The 17,121-nt window shown below is 40.2% G+C and overlaps 1 protein-coding gene across 4 annotated transcripts in view; it reads right to left on the bottom strand.

Annotated features, from left to right (window-relative positions):
• The window catches only part of acap3b (ArfGAP with coiled-coil, ankyrin repeat and PH domains 3b), a 55,525-nt gene that overhangs the window by 25,921 nt on the left and 12,483 nt on the right, over positions 1-17,121 (bottom strand). For all 4 annotated transcript variants that reach the window (XM_069509971.1, XM_069509976.1, XM_069509981.1 and 1 more), the window contains exon 2: positions 2,844-2,901. In XM_069509971.1, the coding sequence (XP_069366072.1) occupies positions 2,844-2,901 (58 nt within the window). The remainder of the gene's footprint in view (positions 1-2,843; positions 2,902-17,121) is intronic.

The following is a 17,121-nucleotide window of genomic DNA, read 5'->3' as shown; positions in this document are numbered from 1 at the left end:
GTGTGTATGTGTGTGTGTGTGGGTTGGTGAGGGGTGGAGTATGCAGGGCTGGAGTGGGAGTTGGGGGGGGTGCAAAGGGAGAGTACTGTTAACCTTTAATTATTTCATTTGGTGCAGAAGTTCCCAAGGTTGTTGCTGAGTGTGTGTGGTGTGTGTGTGTATGGTGTGTGGTCAACAGAGAGACCTTTATTCTGCACAGGCCGCAGATGAGAGACTAGACAGTGAGGACGAAAGCTGCACAATGTGTGACAGCGTTATGGGTGTATGTGAACATCGCTGGAATAAGGTGCTGGTTCCAAATGTGTGGGTTTGACCTGCAAAATGCACAGCATGCACACTCGGGCTGGTCTGACAACAGATCTGTCAACAAACTGGCTGATCTCAACGTGGGCTGTACTGAGGCCTCTGGGCCTGAGCACGTCTATTAGAGACACAGTGTATGTGTCAGGATGTGTTGATTAATGGAGTGGAAGAACCATGGGGGTCCACTCAGTCTCAAACGCCACATCTGGCAACACAAGACGACTGAAGCAGTAAGAGTGTAATGCAGAGAGCTCACTGAGGTGTAGGATGGGCAATTTAAGATTTCGGCAAATTGGTCAATAGCAGCAACATTTTTGCAATAAAAAAAACCCCTTCTATCTTTTATATAAATAGTATTGTTAAATAATTGCGTTTATATTTTTGTAGCTAATTAATAGAAACCATCAGAATGGAAAGCACTGCATGTTTCCACACTGGTTCGTCATTTGGACGCTGCAGGCAGGTTCAGCCATCATTAATCTCAAGCCTGTTCCTCTCTAAGAACCCTCAACAACCTGAAGCCATCCCTCACGCAGTTGCAGAGCCTCCTAACAGAGCAGTGTGAGGACCCCTGCTGAAGAGAACAAATCACCCTGATTGAAACCCCTCGCTCTCTTTCTGAACCCGGCACGGCCATCTTTCAGTGGCGCTCAAATGGATCAAAGTTCAATAGAGGGTCCTGACCTTTCGGGGGCAGAAATAATCTGTAGGTATGTGTGTTTATATGTGTGTGTATTTTAGTGTGTGATGTTAGAGTGGGGTGGGGGCATGGACATTTGTTTGAGATGTCAAAGCGTCGCCTGCTGGCTCGCTATTTTAATAGTGGAGGTCCGTGACTGTGTGGACCTATTGATAAACCTGAGAGGGGCTGCAACATCTAGGAAATGTCACAATCATCTCAATAGCTTGTTCATCACAATAACAGCAGTTTTCTCTTATTCAGACTGTTTTGCTATCCACAAGATGTATGTTATACAGAAGAGGGGGGCCAGTTGAACAATAGGAAGTCTTAGCTTATGTATGCATTTAAAAACAGGTGAGAGGAGATAACAGGGCAGACATTGACACAATATCAATTATTATTGCAATATAAATTTAATCAATAGTAATATAATAAAAGTTCCATCTATATATATCGATGTTATACATTGTGTAAGTACAGTGAGGAGGTAAATACATAATAGATTGACCTCAGATTTGAAAAATGTTTTTAAATTTCAAAGAAATAAAAAAAGTGACATTTATTCTGATTATTATCAACATAGACTGATGTAAAAATATTTAATTGATGATGATATAATTTTTTGCCATATCAACCAGGCCTAGTGGATACAAGACCAAATAGGGTGCGGCCACTGCTTAACCTCATCAACACCATTTCATCCTTTAAATGCTGCCTGTCTCACAAGTCTATTAGTTTATCTGCAGAGGCATGATCTCAGCTCATAGACTCCCCAGAGAGACTTCTCCATTCACTCCCACTGGTCCTCCACACTTTGGATCCATCTTTAGATTAAAATAAAAAAGATCTTAGAATGGTCAGCTAGGACATTTCTCCACATTCAGTTGTTTGCCTTTAACCAGTTTTAGTAATTTTACCTGCGCCAAGGATGTTATGTTTTCATCAGTGTTTGTTTATTAGTTAGCAGGATTAAGCAAAAACTATTCGATGAATTACCACTAAACTTGGTGGAGGAATGCGGTATTACACAGGGAGGAGCTAATTACATTTTAGTGAGAATCTGGATCAGGGGACAGATACAAGGATGTAGAACTGTGACACACTGCTAGTTCAATACAATAGTCACATCGATATGAACATTTCTTTATCAATAAATAAGATTCTTGTATTTTCAGTCACCTTCAACTCAACACTTCTGTGAAAATGGTGCAGCCACATTTCACTGCATGAAACTGAAACCTTGTATTTCAAGGTGGTGGAATATTACTTTATTCCATATCACGGTCACAGAAAAGGTGATAATGATCATTTGTTATAATGTTGCATGGAGGCAGCAGGGTGTGGTGAAGCAGGAGAGACAAAGACTGCTCTGTGTAATGATCACATAGGACAGAATATAAAGCTGATCAGTGTTTGTTCAGTGGAGCTGCTCCATATCAGCATCTGTGTGTGTGTGTGTGTGTGTGTGTGTGTGTGTGTGTGTGTGTTTCTAGCAGCACATGAACCTATTAAATATAATAACTTATGTCTGCAGAGTTTCCCTGCTTAAATAACCTTGACATTTAGATAAACCAGAGTGAGAGGATGACAGACAGAAATGAGAAACACAATTACACACAGAGAGACACACATAGATAGAGAGAGGCAGACAGGTAGAGATACAGTGAGCCATTTGTCTAAATTAAGTACTGTTTGCATTTTTCATTTTAACAGTGTGAATCCAAGCCAAATGTACTGCAATTGTTCTTAGTAAAAGCATTGCCATGTCTGAATGCTTCTCTATAAAAACCGTTTTACAAACGCATGCAGCACATTTGACATTTTTAAGGAGTGGCACAGTCTTCAGCATTGTTCATACCTTGTCAAGCTTCGCCTCGATCTCCACCACATCTGTCTCCACATCATCAATGCCAGCCCTGTAGAGAGAACACAAAGCCACGCAGTTAATCATATCTGCTCCTCAGTCATTTCCAGACTCAAACTGAGGGATGACTTCCATTTCTGAAGAGAGGAACCACAAATGAAGACGAAACCCATTGTGGTCGCAGTCAGAAAGATTGAAATCCATGTTTGAGGGAGATTCTTTGGATTAGTGGTAAACCATAATATTACAGTAACTAATACCAAATAACTAAATTACATGATTTACATTTAAAATGATCGTCTGTGACATGTAAAGTAGAACAATGGGAATTAAAGGGAGGGGAGGGATAAAAGCATAATTGAAAGGAAACACTTAAAAGAATCAAAGTAACAACGTGGAGCCGAATGAATAATATTCTCTGTACCATCTACCATTATTTTCCCCCACAACATACTGCAAATCACACAGCAATCAGTCACCACACATCACAGGGAGTTGAACATCAGTCCTGATGACTGGATCGACAAAGGCATCACTCTGGAAGATTAGTGGCCACACTGCCAGGCTGGAAAATCAATGAATGACATCATGCAGAGACACACTCTGTTACTTAAGTATCCATAAGGGGAGCTGTTAAAAGAAGCAGCAGCAACAGAGACGGGTTTATGAGAAGATACCAGCATCTTAGCATTGAATAATGAAAAAACGCAGTAAAGCGCTTCAAATTAGGTGTTAGTTCATTTTTAAGTTACATGTATGTTAAATTGAAGATAATGGGACTTGATGGCTCTTGGGTGGGTGAGAAGCTTTTACCTTCCTTCCCCTGGGACCGTTCTTCGATTAGCCGATTAGCATGCAAGTGCACTCACACACACTCTCACACACACACACACACACACACACACACACACACACACACACACACACACACACACACACACACACACACACACACACACAGAAACCCATGACCACATTTACAGGGTCAGTTGTTATGGCAACCCCATATATGTGGGGCACAAGCTGTGTTTCAATTCATGGGGCTACATCCTTCACCTCCTCCGTGGACAAAACTGAAAATGAGCTGTCTGGTCTGTGTGTCACACAACATCACATTCACATCAGCATCACTTGGAGGACCAGAAGGACAGCAGCACAGGGAACAGTCCTCTGATACCAGACAGGCCCCGACCCAACGGCTAAAATACTCACATCATATAAGACATTGACACAGATATTCACTAGAAATGGCATGATACATGTCTGTTACACACAATGGGTCTTCAGTAAAACAAATGTGACTAAATAGAGCCGAAATCTGAGAGGTTGACCTGTTAAACAAGGGGAGTGGAGCAGCAGCGAACAAGCAAGAACTGAAGATTGCCAGGTTTTAATCAAAATAGCCGTATCTCATCAGGTTTAGTGGGACAACAATGCAACGTGTGTGTGTGTGTGTGTGTGTGTGTGTGTGTGTGTGTGTGTGTGTGTGTGTGTGTGTGTGTGTGTGTGTGTGGATTCGATTTAATTAAAGGTCAACCTGTTCTGTTGCTTCCAAATCTGAGCCAGTGACCTAAAATATATGTAAAGTATACTGTATATATGTATTTGTGTGACAGACATGCTTAATTAAATGGGCACATACTGTAATAATACTGTACATTAGTCTCCAATATCATTCTGCAAAAGAATAGGCAGCTGTAGCTCAGGAGGTTGATGGTTTAATACCCATTTACATTAATTTCCTCCAAACCGGCTCCGAAGACTGTGTGTGAATAGTGTGTCTATATAGAAGCGCTGTCTGAATATGTGGCTGACAACTCAAAAAAAGGCAGACTGTCTCCTCAGGTAAATAAATCCAGACTTATTCCTCAGGTCCTCAGGATCAGCTGAAGCCCGGCCAAGAGCCAGGAGTTATCGTCACACCCTGCATGTGCTGCAACATGTCGAACATAACCCAGAGAGAAACCGTGTGAGATGATGATCTCATCACACAAACCTCAACCCCACCCTCATCTCCGACTTTTTTCTCACTCGTAAAAACACTATGACAGCTGATCTAATACATCACAGCAGAAAACTCAGAGCAAACTAGAGCAAGAACATGTGAACAATCAAGTGACGGCACATGTGTCTATTTTGTTTTCTAAAGGTTGGGACTGTGGGGACGGTGGGGTCAGCAGCTTCACCACCTGCTCCGAAGAACAACATTCCCAGAATTCCTTCTGTTTTTTTACAATGCTTATTCTTGACTTGTGTCCTTCTTGCACTTGTCTTCTTCTCCTCTCATCCAAAACACTGTTTACAAAGATGGCACTTTTTTTTAAACTACAATGTGCATGTGGTCTGCACTGGGGAACAGAGGTGATGGAGCATTGACCTTTAATAAAGATGTCTGTTTAATTTGTGGCACTTTGTGTGTTGTTACTGCAAACGTTCTGCCATGCAGGGCAATCCATCAACTGACTTATATAGTTCCTGTTCTTCAACTGCATTTTAATCAGAAATACAACCACACGCACACACACATACAAGCTCCACTCCCAAGCAGCATCATGTTCTCCATTCAGTCACTCTGAACCAACACAATCAATGTCAAACAGCTGTTCATTGCAGAGGATAAGCTCAATACAAGAGTGGCATGTCTCTGGCGGCACACGCTGCCAATAAGCACTCACGGACATTTGATGACAAGGACGACACTTAAGTAAGGCTGATACTCTACTGATCAAAGTTTTCATGTTCAACAAAGACTTACAGAGACAAACTGACTGAGGTTCTTGTGATTTGTGTCGCAGGTTGTTTGTGCTTTTGGAAAATCAATACACTCTATGGTTGTAAACGTTAAAACCCCAAACCAGAAGCACATAGATAAAGGTGTGTGTTAATGAGAGCATGTGTGAGCTTGACAATGCATGTTTGTCCTTAGTTGCCCCTTTCAGTACCTCCTACAGTGTACATTATCTTGGCTATTAATTTTCTACAACTGAATGCACCAGAGAGTTATGGGATTAAAGTGAAATGGAGTTAGATTGACTCCCAAGGAGGATTATGGGTAATGCTGAAAGACACAACGGCTGCATGAGGATGCCACAGCATTGAGGATAAAGATGATATATATCTGCATGTGTGTTTGTGAGTGTGTTTAAAACTGTGTCTCAGTGATGCTTGCTTCCTTTGTGTGTTCAGTGTGTGTGTGTGTGTGTGTGTGTGTGAGTGTGTGTCTCACACACTTGAAAAACTCCCCAAAGCTGAAATGATGAAGATGATGCAGGAGCGGGGGATGGGCCCATACTTGGTGCCAGTGGCAACATACTGTACAGGGTCTGACGTCATCAGTGAGGGGGAGGGGATTTTCACGTGCACTTGCTCCACGTGTACTCCCATCAGCGCCAACAAGCATCTGCACTAGTGTGAGTCTATTCTTGTCCTCCACGCTGTGTGTACTCTAGCATGAAGCTTGCGTGGTTATCCTCTCCAATCTCCTCACACGAGAGCAATGTGCATAGACGCATACACACACGCAAAGTATTGCTTTGAGCCATGAGACATTTCCGGGGCCCCCATGTCTTCCAGACTCGATGTGTCACACAACATCAAATTCAGATCAGCATCACTTGGAGGACCAGAAGGACAGCGGCACAGGGGACAGTCCTCTGATACCAGACAGGCCCTGACTCAATGGCCAAATACTGTAATATCATACGAGACATCAGCACAGATATTCACTGGAAATGACATGATACATGTCTGTTACACACAATGGGCCTTGAGTAAAACAAACGTGACTAAATAGAGTGAAAATCGGACACATTGACCTGTTAAACAAGGGGAGTGGAGCAGCAGCGAACAAGCTGCAACTGAAGATTGTCAGCTTTAAATCAGAATAGCCGCATCTCATCAGGTTTATTGGGACAACAGTGCAACGTGTGTGTATAGGATTAGATTTAATAGGACAACCTGTCCTGTTGCTTCCTAATCTGATCCACTGACCTAAGTATACGTGATTATTTGTGTAAAATACATTTTGGACTAATTATAGATTAAAATCAACAGTGTCAGATTAACTCAGAAATTCAAGTTGTGATAAGGTCATTTTACACTGACATCAGGTGGGTGAAAAGTAAATCCACGGTCTCATGTCTGAGCACACACACACACACACACACACACACACACACACACACACACACACACACACACACACACACACACACACACACACACACACACACACACACACACACACGGACTTCTATCTTAGTGAGGACACTCAATAGTGAAATGCATTTTTAGGCACCTTACCCCAACATTAGCCAACACAACCTTGCCTAAACCTAATTCTAACCCTAATCATAAAACCAAGTCTTAACCCACAAACAAGCCTTTTTCTCAAAATGGTCCTCACAAATGCAAGTATTTACACATACACATTGACAGACACCTTCTAAAAACACAGTTTAATCAAAATCTCCAAAGGTGAGTATTAAACAACATTTTGAACAGGTGAACAGCAGTGACTGGAGAAGTGGAACTTAAAAGCATCATCAGGCATGTTTCACTTCACACACATCTTCATGTTGTCCTATATGCATGTGTGTCTGATTATGCTCAGCCCTCATGGGTTTATAAGACCCTAATTACCATGGCAGCTCTGAGAACAGACATGTCAGACGTGACACATGTAGCAGCAGTGGATTATATGAAGATATGTACAAATTTGTCAACTGTCAGATTTTGTCATGCTATTTATACTGTGGTATCTGTCTTGTTAATGTTTCTATCAGACCGTTGTTGGCATCGTTGTATCATGAAGCAATAAGCACAGCAACATCTGAACTGTATAAAATATATATAATATAATAATGTATAATGTGTTTTTATTTGTCAGATAATTAATTCACTAGATCAACCTCAAACACATAGACCTGTCTGGCTTGTTCACCCATTGAGGCCATTGATGATTGATTTTCACTAAAATTGTTTATAACATGACAGAGGATTTTACCCATAATACCCACCAAAAAGTAGATGAAGGCTTCACCCACCCATGTTTAATAAAGACATGACACATTCATCATAAAATGTGTAAACCCAAAATTAAATTCCAAAATTGAGAGATGAGATATAAAAGTTAGACATTTTGGCCTGCTCATGATATCATATGTAATACTGTGAAAAAACTGTGAAGAAATCTTGTCGATTCCATTAAGACACTTGATCTGTATGTATACACAGACTCAAACTGTAAACACATTTATAATGTATATACAATTTCATCTGTGCTCCACCCACAAGTTCAGACTGTACACACACACAGACACACAAAAATATCCCCTTCCCAGAATTCCAAGAAGCGAGCTCCATGGCAACCATTCATTGACCCCAATCACCATGGCAACAGGCATCAGCATTACTCACGCTTTTTTACTGACCAATTTCCTCTTAGTCTGATGTGTCTGTCCCTGTGCATCTCCCATTCATTCTTCTTTTTCTATGAAATGCTCGTTCTCCACTGATGTGTGTTCGCGCAGCTCCATTAATCAAAACACAGAAAGCTACTGATACAGTCACAGATCAGTGTGATACAGTGGTGCAGCTGCAGTGCCCACTGCCACAAAGGCAACGTGCCCTTGACGTGCATACTGATCTAAAGCTACAAAAGGCTCTATGGTCACTGCTGCATGCTGCAAACAATGTCTTAAAACACCTGAAAAAACTCTCACGTTTAGAATGTTTTATATATTTTTTAAATATTGATTTAAAAGTGTTAATTGAATAAAATCCTGTTTCATTCTCCTGTGAAACCTGGACATGTATAAATCTGTCAAAGCTGATGGTATATTTACAGATTACATTAGATGAAGTGATGTGCTGGTATGGATAATTTGCTTTGTCTGACAGGGAGCAGACGCAGGTGGTTTTGGGGAGGGGACAGTAACTGCAGCCCATCCCTTGTTTCTTTGTTCTTCTCTCCCAATCCACGACAGTCCCTGTATGAAAACCACTTTTAGTCATCTCAAACAAACATTTACTGCTTTCATATTCAAACTGTCTGCATCTTCAAAGGGTTCTCTACAACTTTGTGGTCATATTCTCAAACAGTCTCCGTGCTTAGCTCCAATTCTACTCCACGTCATCTTTCCACACACAGACATCCTCTACCTCCTTTCTCTCTTTGTTTCATTTCTGCACGTCTCCTTCTGCTCCCTCTGTCTGTCTGTCTGAAACGCTCCTTCATTAGCTGTTGGCACGGACAGTGTGTGTGTGTGTGTGTGTGTGTGTGTGTGTGTGTGTGTGTGTGTGTGTGTGTGTGTGTGTGTGTGTGTGTGTGTGTGTGTGTGTAAGACAGGAGAGAGAGGAGAGGCTGTACCAGTATACCAGGAAGAACAAAAGATGAACTAGAAACTGATGAACATGTACTAAAGCTATAGTAATTAAAGACCATGTGGAGTGTATGTGTTGTGCTCCTTGATTCCCTATCTTTGGAGGGAAATATTGATTGTTGCACAGTAGCCAGGTTGACATTAACTGGCAACTTAATCAGGAAAGTCATAACGACAGGTTGCTCTGTTGTCCAGGACTTCTCGCTGCCACCTTCACCTACGCCTGCAGATTTGTCCGATTAATTGGACAGTATAGGTCGCTGTGTATTTGTCAGTAAAAGGCATTAAAAATGTCATCCTCGGACACAAGGTTAGCATAATGCCCCTGAGTGCAGGATGGGTCACCAGTTGAACAGCTGAAACCATTATAGGCAGAGAAAAGACAGATTTTGGTGAAAAATACAAAGATATTGTTTTTTCTTGCATACATTTCGCAAATTCACAAAAATGAATATGAATTTAACCCAGGGAAAACAGATCAAAGCTGTGAAAATGTATTTTACATTTCATGGGGTCTTTAAAGCTAAAGAAATCTCTTCATGACAAAAAGTCAAATGTAACATGTCACTCTGTTTGATTTCTGCACCACTTGTTCCATACCACTAAATATACACGCTCATACTCTGACTCAATTAAAAGAGCCTCCAGTTAATGATCCTCACAAACACACACACACATTTGCCTAAACAGGCCGCCCTTTCACACCAATAACAAGCCGAGCTAAACACTAGTATCTTATGTGCGTCTAACAAAGATGCCTTCACTGCGTCCACCCCCCCATCCCAACACACAACAAACACCACACTCATCACCTGAAAAAACATTTGACTGCGCCGATGGCTGATGAGACAAAGAGACCAAACATGACGCGGATAAAAAGGACAACCCTCACTTGTATCCTGGAGCCTCTGCTTCATGGTGATACACACAACTTAGCTGATTCGAAACAAAGTAATGTGCTGATCCAGAGCTCGGCTGCAAAATACAAGTGTGCAGCCATCGTGGCTTATTTTGTTGAGCTGTTTATTGGATACAAATCCTTTTTTACGTTGTTACATACGATTATTACATTATTAATCACGTTTTTCTTTGAAAGATTGTTGGTTTAGTCTATAAACTTTTGCCTATAAGATTCCATTACATGTTCATAAAATGTAAAAAATTTGGAAAAAGAGTGGAATAAATAAATATAAATAAATAAATAGTAAAAAAAAATGTCCACTACAATTTCCAAAAGCCTAAGGTCACTCACCAAACCAGATATCCAGTTGAAAATGATATAAAAGTAGGAAAAAGTTGTTTTAGAAAATAGCTTGTTCAGTTCAGCCAAGAACTTTAACGAGGTGCAAAGAGTAAACTATGGTTTAATTACCTTCACCTAGAAGGTCATGTTTCCACCCCCGTCCGTTTGTTTGTTTGTCAGCAGGACTACACAGAAACTACCAAAAAGATTTCCAAGAACCTTGGTGGACATGGACCAAGAAAAAACAACATTTCGCCCTAGATCTGGACTAAAGAAAGGATTTCACACATTGCATGAAAGGCATTGACTTTCATTGATTTCCTGGTGAATAACACAATAATGACATGGGGATATTTATGGAACTGATATCCACGAGTGTTCATAATTTGATGCAGATTCGAGATGTGTAACTACTTCTAATGTGTGGGTGAGATATTGTGGCTTCAGAGCAAATTAACAGTTTGTATATATCTTCAATGTCCAAATCAACATGACGGTTCTGGTGGAGAATTTAAGGGCTCTGTTGAGACTTGGCAGAGGTATGTGCTCTACTATGTAATCACAATGTGAGTAATCACAACAAGTTTGACTTCTGAGAGCACGACTCAGATCATACTGGTGGATTAATACCACCAGTATACTGGTGGATTAATATATATATATATATATATATATATATATATGTACAGTCTAAGATCTGCACATTTCCCACAAACTCACTATAACACAAGATAAAGAGTCTATGCTTCCCAGCAGCTGTCAGACCACCTGCTCACTGGCCTCACTGAAGAAGAACATTGGCCTAAGTGTGATGCATCCTTGTTAACATAACTCACAAGCCACCGGTCTGTACTCTGCTCTCTATAAACACAATACAGCTCTAAATATTTCTGGTGTAGTGGAATCGTCTGGGATGTGCTAACGTCATTTTATCATTCTGGAGTACATTCCAGCAGCAGGCCACAGGAAGTGAGTTGGAAGCCTCAGAGAGCAAAGCAGACAGAAATAATTTCTCTCTCATGTATTGTAGCCACAACTGGAGCCAGGTGGAACAGCGCAGAACATTTCTCTCCTTTATGTAAGAACACAAGCAAACAGGGATCGAAACAGGGAAAAAATGACTGAAAGGAAATGTTTCCCAAAGGAAGCCACACTGCTGACCACACTGTTGGTTACATCATCAAGTGACAAAAATTAGTTTGTTGCCAGAAAGTCTCAAACCTGTGTGAGACGTATATAAAATGACATATAGACCCTCGATATGCTCCACTTAACACTTGTGCACAACTGTCCCCTAACCCTTCCTCACATTGAAAAAAAAAAAGAATAAATAACCAAAGCAGATATCTGAGATGAAAAAGCGGAGTCATAGACGTAGAATATATTGGCGAAGATGTCAAGAGAGCTTTTAGCGACAAGTAAACAGAAATGTGTCCTCTGCAGCAGAACTAATACGTTACTAATGCGCCATCCCTCACCTCAATGCTCTGGAGATTTTTGGGTTGTTGTGAACACGTCTGAGCATAGAATCTCCTACTGCGTTGTTCATGTGTGTGCTGCAACCTGCTTATAATGATGTGACCTAAAGGTGGTCTAGATTTGGCTACTATGCTACTTAAATGTTAGCAGATCAAGAGTATTACAGCTTAAGTTGTGACTCAATCTATGGAGACAATGATTTGAGCCGAGAACCTGTACTGGCTCAGTAAAACATAAAAAAACAGACTGAAAGCAGCAGGGAACAAAAACCAACAGCATAAAGTGGGACTGCATGTTCATCCCAAACTCCAACCTCTTTAACCTCCTCTGACCCCCACCCCCCTCCAGTGGGGTATAAGCAGCAGCCAACACGCACACAGACGCAGGCTGCATGAGAAAGGCAGGGGAGGAAGAGGAACCCCTGTGGTGTGAAAGAACTTTGTTCCCAGGACTCTTCTGCTTCTGTCCTCTTTACATCTATCCCACCCACATCCAACAGGCCCTGGCATTAACAACCCGTCTCCTATGATCCAATCACATGCGCACACACCAGGAATTAGACTGTGTCTCCAAATGTGTCTCGCGTGACCACTTGTGATAGTGAGGGATGACAGTGAAGCAAAGGAGTCAATGGCTGTGTCCAAAAGCCACAGATGGACAATGGACCCCCAAAATCATGGGGGGGTTATTCGATACTAATAGAAATAACAAATAAAGTTATTATCAAAAATAATAATTAAAAAATTTATGATATATAATTCTTGGTAAAAATGAATGTTTCATTGGTAATTACATTTTAAAGTAACAGTTGAATTGCATCATTTCCTGTTGGTGTAAACATTTATTATATATAAATAAAAGATATAGCTAGTCTCAAGTCCAGATCTGTCAGTTTTTTGTTCTCATTTATGAAGGCAACAGTTCATGATCCCTGTAGAATCCAAATGAATGAAGCAACCATTATAAAACAAACCCACCTCTCATGATATGCAAGTCTCTTCCACTGTCATTATATACAGAAACAAGCATAAACTGTATGTAGTAGATAGAGTCGCTTCCCATTTGTCAATTGTACATATAGAAAGAGAGCATTCAGTTCTGTTGGGCTGATGATCTATTAATGACCAGTATCAGTAAACAGTTGACACATCTCAAGTAAACCACTGTTGCTGAGCCATGAATTCATCTGTTGAATTTATATCCTGCAGCATCTTAACACTGGAAGAATCAATTTTCTTATGAGAGCTGCTGCTGCACAGAGGAACATGTGCAACCCTACACAGTCTATAGTACAAATGGAAAAACACAGAGTCACCGTTATTATGAACTCTTTGTTGCTTAAGTTCAAAAATATCTTCTACAATCAGAGTTTTATACTATTCATCCCTATATATTGTATACGGACTCAATAGTAATTCTGATACTGTGATACCAGTGACCGACAACCCCCATATGCCCGGAGCTGGAAGCCAGAAAGAGAAACTAAAATCAGAATAAAGTGCACATTGTCCTTAAGGATATTTCAGCACTTTCCTTTTCACCAAAACAGGTTTTTCAGGACATACACTCCTTCCACTGAAATGGCAGCATGAATCTTCTCAAGGAAAAAATAACAACTGTAGCCAAGTCAAATAGCAAACATGACTAGTGATTCAAATATACCAAAATTTGGGTTCAAGCCACCTGCGCAAAGCACCTGTTAAAACTTGTACTGCTACATTTACAGGAAACACAAACTGTGCTTCAAACATCTTGACAAAATGAAAGTCACAAATCACAATTGGTTTGTACACTGACCTTATACGGCTTCAAAGAAAGCAACACAGATATTGAGAGACTGATAAAGACAGGTTTACAGGTAAACTAAATCTGCACTCCTCCAGCATTTCTGAGCAAAAGAAGCAACTGTTCATTTTAACCCAGCAAAGAGCATGACCTCTTCCTTAAAGAATGTCTGGCACAGATAAAGCCTGCTTTTTGTTTCAGCCATAAAACACACCAGTGTATGCATTTGTGAATGAGCTAACCTAAATAGAGTATGTGTATATATTGTATTATATTATTATCTTGTGAATGACTGTCAAAGTCAGATATCTGATCCCCTGTTGAGACTGCAGAACATCTGATATGTTAAGATAATGGTTATTTTATATTAATGTTTCATTAAGGCATTATAAAATAAGAGGGTACATCAATGTTAACATTTACTAATATCATAATTGATTTATTAACTACTATGGTACTCAGTAGAACGCACATCTCCGCCAAGGCCACAGTTTCAACCCCTGCTGAACCAAACTGGACAAATTAAGTACGTCCTTTAAATATGCTTGTTTTTCAGCAGTCTACGTGCATTATTGCGAAATCTGTGAAAATGTCACGAAAAATAGAAAAACAATCTACTCACAATGCTAAAGAAAGTGATAAAATAAATTCCTGGACCTTCACCAAACTGCAGGTTTCTTTTTGGCCTATATGTCTCATCTACCTCCAAATTTCATGGAAATCTGTTCAGTAGTTTTTGCGTAATCCTGCTGACAAACAAACCATCCATCAGACAGACAAACAAACAGAAAACACAACCTCCTTGGCAGAGGTAAAAATCTAGTATTGAGACACTGTGTTTTGTATTACTTATAATTTAGAGTGTGTGTGTGTGAGTGTGTGTAAACATGTGAGAGAGTAGAGATACTACTTTGAACCATGAAAGCCAGAGGAACAATATGAGCTTTGCAGCCTGCTTCCCTCCTGTTATCTTTGGCAGCACTGATCCAACATTAGCAGAATAAGTCTCCTTTTGACACCCGAGTCAGATGTGCCAAAGAGGAAACGACCACCTATTAACACTTTTATCCATCTAAGAACAGTGTGTCAAAGTGCCAAAGACTCAGTGAAGGGACACACTCTCGCTTTCTGGTTGGCTTTAAGTAATTATCTGATCATGTACATGTACTTCACACTCACGCAATCTGATCAATCAGATCTTGGCCACAGATCAACCTGCAGGTCTGGTTCTGGTTTTCTGGGTTTGGCTCTGGTAAACTGATACACTGTGTTTGAATACAAAGGACAGGAATTTAAATCCCTATACAGCTGCATGTAAACTCATTCCTCTTTTAACATTGTACTGTGGCCATCTGACCTTCACATAGCCTAATGTTTCTTCTTTATTTATTAAATATTGTCACGTCAGTTGGAGGATCTCATAATGACAGACCTGTCCAGGGTGTAACTTTTCACTAAAAGCATGCTGGGATAGGCTGCTTACCCTTGTAATTATCATGGGATGTTGTGGTTTAGAAAATAAATGGATGGACAGTTTATTGACAGCAAAGGTGAGCTCTATTAAAATATATATAATCACATAAATTATACCTTAACTGGATTGTGACCAGTTGCACCTAGTCAGATGCTTGTAAATGTACATCACTGTTTGGCTATAACAAAATCTAATCATTAAAATTAAGGTTCATCCAAATAAAAGATCAGACCTCTGTCGTGTAACACCGACAGTTACTAATGTCTCACTTCCTGAAACACCAGTTGTTGTTTCCACATCATTTTAGCACAGATGACACTTTCAAATGTCCATAAACTGAGAATACGACCTGTGACAAACACGAAATCTAATCCACTGATTTCACCGGCAAAATTAAACAGTGGCTATTTCCAAATCCTAAATGATCTGTCATCACAATTTCAGAAGTCGCACAGACTCAAATGTTTTCAATGAATGACTGTAAAATATATTATGTGGAAACAAATAGTTCCATTATTTTAGTGTGAATGTGAGTAATAAAAGAAAGGAAGTGGAATCTACTGTAGAGTGACTTCCAATCTTTAGTTTGGAACATTCATATGGCAAATGAAAAATAAAGACTACACTGTGATTTCCATTACTATTTATCATTGTGAAAGCACAGTTTCTTTTGGCCCATGATTTGTCTTTTCATTCACTCCAGAGTCTTTATCGCTGAATGTTGGGATTAAGGATGAAGCGACAGCCAACACCAGAGGATTATTTCACAGTTGAGGACAATGGCCACATTTTCTCTCACTTCCTCGAGCATTTCCTCAGCGAGACAGTGATGGCTCTCAGCACACGTGTGACAACATGTAGTGGAGTAGATGGAAAATGGAGAGAAGGTTTATGGTTTGAGAAAGAATGAAGAGACAGGTTTACACTAACACGAGGGGTGGTCTTACACAAGACCCCCGCACACTGAGACAGCTAGAGAAACAAAGCATGCAGGACTCAGATCTGATGTCTTTAAAATGAAGGAAGTTACAGTCAAAGTGTGTGTGTGTGTGTGTGTGTGTGTGTGTGTGTGTGTGTGTGTGTGTGTGTGTGTGTGTGTGTGTCTAAAGTGTCCATAGGTGTGTATGTTGGCGACCTGTCCAGGGTTTAACAGCATGTCAGCTGGGACTGACTACAACTACCCTCTGCAAACCTCCAAGGATAAGCAGTAATGGGGATGGATGGATGGATGAATGGGTGAATCCTAGTGACTCAAATGACATTCTTTTTTAAAATTATATCCAGTAACACCTTAGGTCTCATCATTTTCTAGAAACTTCCAAGTTTTCCTGAAAATAACAAAGTGTGGTGCCAATGATGAGTGATGTTAATAGAGAGAATATTGTTTGATGAGGTGAGACTTAGCTGAATTTACTTCATCAGCAGTTGCAATCGTCAGAGGGATTTCTATGAAAGAGCTGCTAAGGTCTTAATGACTGGAAAACTAATAGATCAACTAAAACCAAAGTAAATCCTCATTTATTACTGGAGACGCAATTCATTTTTCTCCTGCCTGAGCACACCTTTTGTCGACCTGCTTCAATGAAAACAGATCAGTAAGATTTAATTAAAGTGAATTGAACCCTCGCTCTAGTTTCTCTATAATCACTCCCACATGATCCTTTCCAGGAACATTTCTTTGAATGTGAAGCTACATATCAGTTTCTTTCTAGGAAGTTGTTAAGAACCTGAAGTGTTTGCCAATATTATTCTTATACAAGCAATTTAAAATGGAATTAAAAACCTACAAACAACATGAGTGTTGTACTATCAGCAGATTTTTTCTGACTAACATGAGAAAGTTACAAGAACTTTTGCTGGCCTCAGGTTACAACACATTCCACAGATACTAGATTTCAGAGATATATT

The sequence above is a fragment of the Paralichthys olivaceus genome, chromosome 2 (assembly GCF_024713975.1).
Source record: "Paralichthys olivaceus isolate ysfri-2021 chromosome 2, ASM2471397v2, whole genome shotgun sequence".
NCBI lineage: Eukaryota > Metazoa > Chordata > Actinopteri > Pleuronectiformes > Paralichthyidae > Paralichthys > Paralichthys olivaceus.
The sequence above is the reverse complement of the archived record's forward strand: the minus strand, read 5'-3'. Positions and strand labels throughout refer to the sequence as shown.